The sequence below is a fragment of the Oncorhynchus mykiss genome, chromosome 12 (assembly GCF_013265735.2).
Source record: "Oncorhynchus mykiss isolate Arlee chromosome 12, USDA_OmykA_1.1, whole genome shotgun sequence".
Classification (NCBI taxonomy): Eukaryota; Metazoa; Chordata; class Actinopteri; order Salmoniformes; family Salmonidae; genus Oncorhynchus; species Oncorhynchus mykiss.
Window position 1 is genome coordinate 74,826,478 of NC_048576.1, and position 11,027 is coordinate 74,837,504.

General features: G+C 41.4%; 1 protein-coding gene across 4 annotated transcripts in view; it reads left to right on the forward strand.

The window, feature by feature from the left end:
- LOC110538397 (rho GTPase-activating protein 12) overlaps nucleotides 1–5,517 on the forward strand; it is a 39,582-nt gene extending 34,065 nt beyond the window's left edge. For 3 of the 4 annotated variants that reach the window (XM_021625188.2, XM_021625190.2, XM_036938414.1), the window contains 7 exons: nucleotides 90–174; nucleotides 324–452; nucleotides 559–657; nucleotides 748–825; nucleotides 926–1,060; nucleotides 1,213–1,318; nucleotides 3,437–5,516. In XM_021625188.2, coding sequence (XP_021480863.2) covers nucleotides 90–174; nucleotides 324–452; nucleotides 559–657; nucleotides 748–825; nucleotides 926–1,060; nucleotides 1,213–1,318; nucleotides 3,437–3,614 — 810 coding nt within the window. In that variant the 3' untranslated portion in view covers nucleotides 3,615–5,516. Of the gene's footprint in view, nucleotides 1–89; nucleotides 175–323; nucleotides 453–558; nucleotides 658–747; nucleotides 826–925; nucleotides 1,061–1,212; nucleotides 1,319–3,436 lie in introns of all 4 variants that reach the window. The other variant, XM_021625189.2, reaches the window with a different exon arrangement.
- Nucleotides 5,518–11,027: the final 5,510 nt, after the last annotated feature.

Below are 11,027 nucleotides of genomic sequence, written 5' to 3' on the forward strand. Positions count from 1 at the left end.
GTGAGCATCCAGGAGGTGTCTATGTAACAAGTTATAATTAGAGTAGGCCAAGGGGGCGTCGGTCTTCATTATAACCTCTCCTCTCTCAGGACCAAGATCACTTGTCGGAAGAGGAAGAGGATGAGCCTATGGAGAAATCTCCACTTGCTTCAGACAGAGACAAGAGGACCAGCTGTAAGTATGAGTGTCCTACAACCTACTATTACGAACCACCAGGTCTTTCAATGCTTTTGAGGTGTAAATAGGTGTAAAATGTCAATATTTGGTAACTGGGCATCAGGTAGTTAACGAAAGCTGCACCCATCATTAATTGCCCCCTCCAGCAGCCACTAAAATTACGCCTGGCATCAGTGCCGAGTCATCAGATCAGGGGCGTGTCCGCACCAAACTACGCAAGTTCCTCCAGAAGAGGCCCACACTGCAGTCAGTGAAGGAGAAGGGCTACATAAGAGGTGAGACTGGGCTTTATAACATGTTAATATGACATAGCAGAGTAACCTTATTGTACCTTATGATACCTTTATGGCACTCAGAATGTTCTTCATCGTGGTTCTCTAGATAATGTGTTCGGTTGTCATCTGGACACGCTGTGCCATCGAGAGAACAGCACTGTGCCCAGGTTTGCGGAGAAGTGCATCAGGGCAGTAGAGATTAGAGGTAGGTATTCCTTCTTTATCCTGATACCGTAATATCAACCTTTACCTTTACCACCTCTAAAGAGGTAACACAATTGTACATTCCCCTTAGGTCTGGACATTGATGGGATCTACAGAGTTAGTGGGAATCTAGCTGTCATTCAGAGACTACGCCACAAAGCAGATCATGGTAACGCAAGTTTCAAGGACTAGTAATGAATTTGTAGATGGAGCATCTTGCAGTATTATCAACCATATTATCTGTCCTCATGCTCTCTCCCTCCCTCCAGAGGAAAATCTGGACCTAGAGGATGGTCAGTGGGAGGAGATCCATGTGATCACGGGGGCGCTAAAGCTCTTCCTGAGGGAGCTGCCTGAACCTCTCTTCCCTTACAGCTTCTTCGACAAGTTTATCGCTGCCATCAGTAAGTCTAGGCCAGGCCCTAATAAAACATTATACATGCATCTCAATAGTCAGACTCAAATGACATGATAGTAATGAACTGACATAGTCTGACCTAAATAGCATGAAAGGATGTGAGTAAATTGACATTTGGGATGACTCTTTCTCTGGTAGAAATCCAGGACTATCCTCAGAAGGTGTTGTACTTCCGTGACCTGGTGAGGTCCCTTCCCCTGCCCAACCACGACACCATGCACCTCCTTTTCAAACACCTCCTCAAGTGAGTGGGTGTTGTGGTGTTGTGGTAGAAACTGGCATTTTTTTTTATATACAGTTGAAGTCTGAAGTTTACATACACCTTAGCCAAATACATTTAAAAACTCAATTCCTGACAATCCTAGTAAAAATTCCCTGTCTCATGGGCCTCTCGGGTGGCGCTGTGGTTTAAGGCACTGCCTCGCAGTGCAAGCTGTGCCACCAGAGATTCTGGGTTTGAGCCCAGGCTCTGTCGCAGCCGGCCACGACCAGGAGGTCCATGGGGTGACGCACAATTGTCCCAGCCTCGTCCGGGTTAGGAAGGGTTTGGCCGGCAGGGATATCCTTGTCTCATCGCACACCAGCGACTCCTGTGGTGGGCCGGGCGCAGTGTGCACTGACCAGGTCGCCAGGTGTATGGTGTTTCCTCCAGCACAGTGGTGCGGCTGGCTTCTGGGTTGGATGTACATTGTGTTAAGAAGCAGTGCGGCTTGGTTGGGTTGTGTTTCGGAGGGCGCATGACTCTCGACCTTTGCCTCTCCCGAGTCCGTACAGGAGTTGCAGACAAGAGACAAGACAGTAACTACTAACAATTGGGGAGGAAAAAAGGGGTAAAATAAAAAAAACATCACATTCAGAAGTTTACATACACACAACTAGTAGCATTGCCTTTAAATTGTTTAACTTGGGTCAAACATTTTAGGTAGCCTTCCACAAGCTTCCCACAATAAATTGAGTGAATTTTGGCCCATTCCTCCTGACAGAGCTGAGTCAGGTTTGTAGGCCTCCTTGCTCACACACGGCTGAGTCAGGTTTGTAGGCCTCCTTGCTCACACACACTTTTTCAGTTCCTGCCACAAATATTCTATAGGATTGAGGTCAGGGCTTTGTGATGGCCACTCCAAACCTTGACTTTCTTGTCCTTAAGCCATTTTACCACAACTTTGGAAGTATGCATGGGGTCACTGTTCATTTGGAAGACCCATCTGCGACCAAGCTTTAACTTCCTGACTGATGTCTTGAGATTTTGCTTTAATATATCCACATCATTTTACTTTCTCATGATGCCATCCATTTTGTGAAGTGCACCAGTCCCTCCTGCAGCAAAGCACCCCACAACATGATGCTGCCACCCTTGTGCTTCACGGTTGGGATGGTGTTCTTCGGCTTGCAAACCTCTCCCCTTTTCCTCCAAACATAACGATGGTCATTAAACAGTTCTATTTTTGTTGCATCAGACCAGAGGACATTTCTCCAAAAGTACAATCTTTTGTCCCCCTTCCTCCTTGCTGAGCGACCTTTCAGGTTATGTCGATATAGAACTCGTTTTACTGTTGATAGAGATACTTTTGTACCCGTTTCCTCCAGAATCTTCACAGGGTCCTTTGAATGTTGTTCTGGGATTGATTTGCACTTTTCGCATCAAAGTACCTTCATCTCTAGGAGGCAGAGCGAGTCTCCTTCCTGAGCGGTATGACGGCTGCGTGGTCCCATGGTGTTTATACTTAAGTAATATTGTTTGTACAGATGAACGTGGTACCTTCATGCGTTTGGAAATTACTTCCAAGGATGAACCAGACTTGTGGAGATCTACAATTTTTTTCTGAGGTCTTGGCTGATTTCTTTTGATTTTCCCATGATGTCAAGCAAAGAGGCACTGAGTTTGAAGGCAGGCCTTGAAATACACCCATAGGTTCACCTCTTATTGACTCAAATGATGTCAATTAGCCTATCAGAAGCTTCTAAAGCCATGACATAATTTTCTGGAATTTTCCAAGCTGTTTAAAGGCACAGTCAACTTAGTGTATGTAAACTTCTGACCCACTGGAATTGTGATATAGTGAATTATTAGTTAAATAACATGTCTGTAAACAATTGTTGGAAAAATTACTTGTGTCATGCACAAAGTAGAAGTCCTAACCAACTTGCCAAAACTATAGTTTGTTAACAAGAAATGTGTGGAATGGTTGAAAAGCGAGTTTTATATGACTCGTCTAAGTGTATGTAAACTTCCGGCTTCAACTGTATATATACAATTCTGTTTTATATAAAACTATACAAATGATATAAATAACTGATATACTAAACACTTTCCAACCTCATACTTCCTTCCACTCCCTCTTCTCCTCTTCCTCTCTTCCAGAGTGATTGAGTTTGGGGAAAAGAACCGTATGTCAGTCCAGAGTGTGGCCATCGTGTTTGGCCCTACGTTACTCAGGCCCCAGACTGAGTCGGCCAACATCACCGTTTACATGGTCTACCAGAACCAGATTGTGGAGCTCATCCTCAAAGAGTTTGAGACAGTATTTGCCCCCAGCTGAGACATTTTCTATGGCACCCATGAGTCAAGAGGGATGGAGACAATGGGGGTTGCCAGGCCCTGGGAAAAGACTGATGGTTACATGGGTTGTTAGATTTGGTAAAGGGAGATTATTTTCTGTCAGTGAACTAGCCTTTAACTGTGGTAGCTCCAAGTCTTCAACCTTCATCCCAAGTTTCAAACTCGTGCTGTCCACCCATCCAGTCATCCATCTGTTTTGGTACTTCCACTCACAAGAACATTGACAAAAAAGGAAGTTGAGGGAAAAAGGGAAAATGGATGAACATGTTGACATACCAAAGTTTACCATGGATCCTATGACAATACCTGGCAATAGGCATCATGTTTAGTTTTACAAATGAAATATATATTACATGTAGGTGTACATGTATTTGGGGGAATATTCTGATGTCGTATCCATGGTTTGGATTGACATATCTGAGACAGATCGGTCTTTTTAGTGGATGACCTCTTAACTATATGTTAAAGTCTATGAAAAAGCTTAAATATTGTATACCTTCCCGAATGTTACCTAATCAACAATACAACCAATTAAAATGGTTGTTGTTTCTTTCCTTTTGGCGAGCCATACAGATAGCAAACCACTGCCTTGAGTGTAAAGTTATTTGATTACTTCCTCCTTTAGAAAAAGGCTGTGAATTTATCAAGGAATACCACTTGTGACTATATTGTGGTTCATTATGCATAACGTGGCTGGACGTTATGGGCAGTATATATGAAAATATATTATGATAGAGCATAACTGTACATTATGGCTGTTTTATAGTATTAATGTTATTACAGAACAAGGATAAGAACAATATATCAAGATATTTTGAACAACTTTTTTTCTCTGTACATAAGAGTTCATCTTACCTTATAAATGAATGTTCTTCTAATAAAATAATTCCATTTCTGTCAATGTTTCTGTCCAAAAGGCTGTGAAGTATTATTTTTTTTAACCTTTATTTAACTAGGCAAGTCAGTTAAGAACAAATTCTTATTTTCAATGATGGCCTAGGAACAGTGGGTTAACCCACATTCATTTATAAGGTAAGATGAACTGTTCAGGGGCAGAACGACAGATTTGTACCTTGTCGGCTTGGGGGTTTGAACTTGCAACCTTCCGGTTACTAGTCCAACGCTCTAACCACTAGGCTACCCTGTCGCCCCAGGGGTGATCATATCAGTAATGTTAGTTCATCAAATATAGCTGTAGCGCTGCCCACCGGTGAAGTGGAGCAGAGCATGCATGCTGGGCGATCTACAGCGCAGAGAAGGTCAGTAGTCAAGTGAGAGAAAGTTACAGCCACCCTTGTGTTTTCCCACCAGTTAGCCTTCATTGTGTTAGACCAGTGTGTGTCCTTGTTCATATACCACACACACACACACACACACACTTTAACTTTGGTTAAAGCAAGTTGCCAGACCACTAAGTGCCTTAGCCCATTCATACTACACACACTGTGCGGTGCTGTTCCGTGCTGGTGCATCTTCGGCATTAGTAAACCACCTCAACTGGAATCCTACCTGTTTGCCATCTGTGCCCTTACCAGAACACAGGAACGAACACATGAAGTAAAACCTAACCTAAAGAATATACAGTCCACCAAGTCCTCACTTATTATTTATTTTACCTTGAAAATGATTGAGGATGAATGAAATTGACAACGTGATGACAATAATTAGCCTATAACACCCTGCAAATCATTACCCCAAAGTTTTGAAAGTATTTGCAAAGCATTTCACTACACCCATAATAAAACCTGCTCAACATGTGTATGTGACCAATTACATTTGATTTGATTTTGAAGACAACGTTTAGATATAATAATATAATTTGAATTAACTGTGAATGGCTGGAGTAAAGTCTACTTTCCACTAATTGGTGATCTGCGCAGCGCGACTGCAATAAAAATGTGCTGGAACGCAGCCAGAATGTGTGGGCTTTGTAGGCTACTCCAAAACGATAGAGGGCGGAAATGCACCAATTGCTGGGCTGTCCAGTACAGTCACAAACCAAAGAACATAAAACAAAGTACGTCATTTCTATCAGACACATAATAACACTGAAATGGCTTCTAATGAGCAACTTACAGCTGCTCAGAAACAGCTTCTCAGGAAAAGACAAGATCTCGACTTTTGGAAGAAAAACGCGCTAAAAATACGTAGTCGCAACCGCATAGCTGGACTAGCTATCGGGGCGTTTGTCATCGGCATGTGTATCCTTCCATCTAGGGTGCCATACATATCTCAGTCGGACCTTTAACGTTACAACTGTTCCAGCTGGATGGTTATTACTTAGTGTAAAGCGTAGCACGGAGAATTTGACAAACATTTACTTGACAATACTTCCTCAATTCCTGACTTGGAAGACAACGCAAGCGTCTAAACGTTCTTGGCTTGTTGCAAGTGGTTTGTTTAAGCAAGGAGGTGTGGTATAAGGCCAATAGGCACCTTAGCCGTGGTATATTGGCCATACATCACAAACCCTTATTGCTATTAAACTGGTTACCAACGTAATTAGAGCAGTAAAAATAAATGTTCTGTCATAACCGTCTGATATTCCACGGCTGTCAGCCAATCAGCATTCAGGGCTCGAACCACCCAGTTTATAATTACATTTAGAATATGCTCTGTTATTAAATAATAAATGTCAATTTTTGTTCTCCATGAAGTAAAGTAAAAATGTGTACACCATCTTGTCTATTTCAAATCTTCTCATTGATGGTCCTTGCAATCTGGATTCCTTGGAAGTCACCACCCCCCATTGAAGTTAATATAAAGGGTAGGGACATCCTAAGGATCCAAGTTAGCACGAACACTCATTGATCGAGACAGGTGAGTGTCAGAGAGGAAGATGTGAAGCAAGATGGATAACTGGGCCCAAATCTGTATTCTCCAGCAGGTGGTGTTTTTCTTTTTTTCTGCTGACTACCTGAGGAGTTTTTGTATGCAGGTCAATGTGTGTCAAATTTGGTTAACAAATGTAGTGGCTTATTTGCTACATCTGGCTCATTGAAAATACGTTTTGTAATGCATAGGTTGTACTGATATAAGGAGGACATGGCATCCTGGCAACTATATCGGAGTTGTACCTGTTCACTTGCATATGCCCTCTCATGGGCTAAAATGGGCCCACCTGATTTGCCGCCTCCTGACTGCCTTTCATTTTTTAAGACATTTATTTTAATTGTTAGAGCAGATACTAAGTATCTGGTCAATATATTGCAGGGGCGCAACTTTCACTGGGGAAGGGGGGGCCACGTACTGAAATCGTATTTTTGTCCCCCCCAGTTTTATAATTGAAATGTGATACAGAACAAAGCAATGGTGTGCTTTAGGACCATGCGGATACCTACGTGCAGTCTACTAGGCTGTTTGGAATGTGGATTAAAAAAATAAAAAATTGTCCCCCCCACTTCAACCAAAGTTGCGACCCTGATATAGGGCCTTTTGGGGTGGACACCCAGCTGTCTCAATCAATGAGAGAATATTTTAAATAGACAATATGACAGCATACACATTGCTGGATTACTTAATGGAGCAAAAACATTTTTAAATTAAATTCTAACTAGCCATTGACGTTTAGAAGACATGCGCTGTCTTCCAAGTCAGGAATGAAGGAAGTATCGGAAAGTAGGTTGGTAGAAAAATGGGCTTTAAATTGACATTTTTCATTGGTAGTACAGGTGCACCCGATTTAAAGTTAGGATCATAACATTTAGAAGCACCAGCACGTTTTTTTCTATTGTACCAATATTAATTTCTAGCTACTTTTGAGCCCTATAAACTGTAGACATTTGTTTGTTATAAAAAGCTGAAATGTTAATACATAAACCTGTCATTGAAATGAGTCATTTGTGGAATATTAGGTTTCTCCATTGTGTGAAAGTACTACCTATTGAGGTACATTTAGTGGTGGAAAAAGTACCCAATTGTCATACTTGAGTAAAAGTAAAGAAAATTACTCAAGTAAATGTTTTTTTAATTTAAATTTACGGATAGCTAGGGGAACACTCCTACACTTAGACATCATTTACAAATGAAGCATTTGTGTTTAGTGAGTCCGCTAGATCAGAGGCAGTAGAGGTGACCAGGGATGTTCTCTTGATAAGTGTGTGAATTGGAATAAGCATTCAAAATGTAACAAGTACTTTTGAGTATCACAGAAAATGTATGGAGTAAAAAGTACAAGTTGTCAAAAATATAAATAGTAAAGTACTGTCATGACATTGGCCTGGGGGATTGGTTTTTGACAGTCATAAATACCCCTTCCCCCCTTTTCCATTCTCTAACCTACTGAGGTTGCATTTAAAAATCCCTTGGTTAACATAGAGATTCTGGGAACATCAGTATGTGGGGGGAAATTAACTATATTCTGGTAATCCGAACAATTGAACATGTGCAGTGGTACTTAATGAATATGATGTCAGTTCGGTTGTCATCTGAGACATTCTCATCAATGATAAGATGACATAAACTCTACAGTGGAAAGTCTATACATCAGAGTTATCAGATTTACATTGAATTGTTGTTCAATTTAAATGTTTGAATATGAAATTATTTGTGATGGGTTGAAATGTGATTTTAGTTTCTAAAATGTGAGATTTGGATTTTAATAAGATAGGGCTGTTCAATCAGTGTCCCTCCCCTGTGAAGGGACAAGGGCTATAAAACTTTTCAAAAACACCCTCCTCTTCCTTCCTATATAAGCCCTTGACGACAATATAACCTCCTGTTCCGAGGATGTGAGGACGACGGTCCGATGTCAGAATGGTTCAGATAATAACTACAGAACGAAGCCAACATCAGCATGAGCTTTGGTTGCGAATGGTATGAACTTTGAACTCTTATTCACGACAGAAGTGATATCTCCTAGCCGTTGATTTAGCGACCGCAGCTGTAAATGCAGGTTAGGAAGGAACAGACAGAGTATCCCATCTACCACACAACGACGTTACTACAACTTATCCAAGTGACCACCAGAAACATTCTTCAAAGGACAGAGGACTCGGTTTGGCAACATGGTCTTCCATCTACCACCAACCTACTGAAGCGCAGCTCAGAGTAAATATTTATTGCATTTTCCTTTTCCAAATGGGCGGTCATTTAGAATGCATAAGATACTGTATTTATGATAGCACAGCTTCACCTTTGTTCCAGTCTCCCGCTCTTTCACTCAACCCAGCCCCTTTTCCTTTGTGTAACAAGCTGTCATATCTGTTCCTGCCCACTAGGGACGTTTTCCTATGACGTAAAGAATTATCCAGGTATAATTCATTCTTTGTATATGTAATTCTGTGTGATTAGTTATGTATTTAGTAAATAAATAATTAAACCCAATTTTGTATTGCTGATTCAACTTGTTAGCCAGGGTTCTTGCAGATAACCAAGAATTTACAACTTTCAGATTATGAGACTGAAGTAAAATGAAGATTAATGTTGACTGCTATTGATGTAAAATATTACTAGTTCTTTAAGAGTTTATTTGGAAGATAACAGATCTATAAATATTATTTTGTGGTGCCCGACTCTCTATTTAATTACATTTACATGATTAGCTCAATCAGGTGATATTAATGACGGAGAAATTATTTTATAGAATAGCATGTCATATCAATTAATCCGGCATAGCCAAAAACACAACAGTACAGATACCAAAAAAAAACAAACTTAAGCAGTACTTTAAAGTATTTTTACTTAAGTACTTTACACCACTGGGTACATAATTGAAAATTGTACACTAAGAGCGAACTGGTTTATGTATGTATAGTCAATCCATGACATTTTTCTCTGTAGTAATGGTGCAGCCATGACAGTAAGGAATCTACGCCCACTTTTATCTCTAGGGCACTTATACAACGGTACAGCGAAGCTTAATCATTACAACAATTATTGTCTGTGTGATTATTTCTCTAGGTGCACGGTGCTCCCAAAATAAAATGGCAGGTCGCACAACAAAATATTTAGGAGCATATGCAGCCAAAATGGTTGCACTTTATAGCCCTGGTCAAAAATGATCTGATCTACGCTTTACATGTTCTAAGAAATGCCTTTCAGCCAGTTGGAACAGTGGTAATGGTCTGACTAGGCAATATTTTTCATAGCTACTAACTAGCTGGCTGCTAATGTTAGCATGTCATGGTCACCAAATAGGTTCCTAGCTAGTTTGTGTGTGGTGTATGTGTCTTATCATTTCTCACTGCTCTTAAATGATCCACAGCACTCAATATGGCACTGCAATGAAAACCACAACTCCGCAGAAATATACTGAAGTGCTCTTTGAGAGGAAAAAGGCAAAGGTTACTCCTGCCGGTTTTGTGGCCTTAACCATTTTTTTGTCTTCAGTCAGCTACACCATCCTCTCAGTGAAGCAGGAGAGGATCATGGAGGACATTGATAACGAGGCAAAGATCAATTACATCAGAGGTCCCAGGACCAACTCTTAGGGATGTTCCCAGCTCCCTCACCTGCACAGGAACAGTGGAAGCTGAGCTCACTCGGGACTGGACTGTCAATCTGCCATACGCAACTGTGGCCAAAATATACACACTTGTTTTTGAAAGGTGGAGGCGCTTATCAGTTTCTGTTATTTCAATATGCATTGTAGAGATAGATGTAACCATGCACATGATCTAGACCTGGATACCCTGCAAACTGGTTTCTGAATATAATATAACTTGTTATATAATAAGAGGTTGTTTAAGAATATTACATGGTTTGTGTATTGTGTAACTAATTGGCCTCGTAATATAGGAGAAAGCTTACGTGTTGGGCTATTCCATGATATTCGGATGTTGTTATACAATGAAATAAAACGTAAAGCTGCAATCAGATGATTAGTGTGTAATAAATTATTTACTTACTTGACGGTGTATCAGTTTTGAGTTTTCAAAGTCAATGCGTGATGATTTTGGGCATCAACCTACAGAGAAAGAAAACTCAAAACATTGCATGATGAGGCACTGCATCGCCATGCTAGCTGTGCCACCAGAGACTCTGGGTTCGAGCCCAGGCTCTGTCGCAGCCGGCCGCCACCGGGAGGTCCATGGGGACACGCACAATTGGCCTAGCGTCATCCGGGTTAGGGAGGGTTTGGCCTGTAGGGATATCCTTGTCTCATCGCGCACTAGCGACTCCTGTGGCGGGCCGGGCGCAGTGCACGCTGACCAGGTCGCCAGGTGCACGGTGTTTCCTCCGACACATTGGTGCGGCTGGCTTCCGGGTTGGATGTGCGCTGTGTTAAGAAGCGGTGCGGCTTGGTTGGGTTGTGTTTCGGAGGACGCATGGCTTTCGACCTTTGTCTATCCAGAGCCCGTACGGGAGTTGTTGCGATGAGACAAGACAGTAACTACTAACAATTGGATACCACGAAAAAGGGGGTAAAATAAAAAAAATAAAAACATTGCAT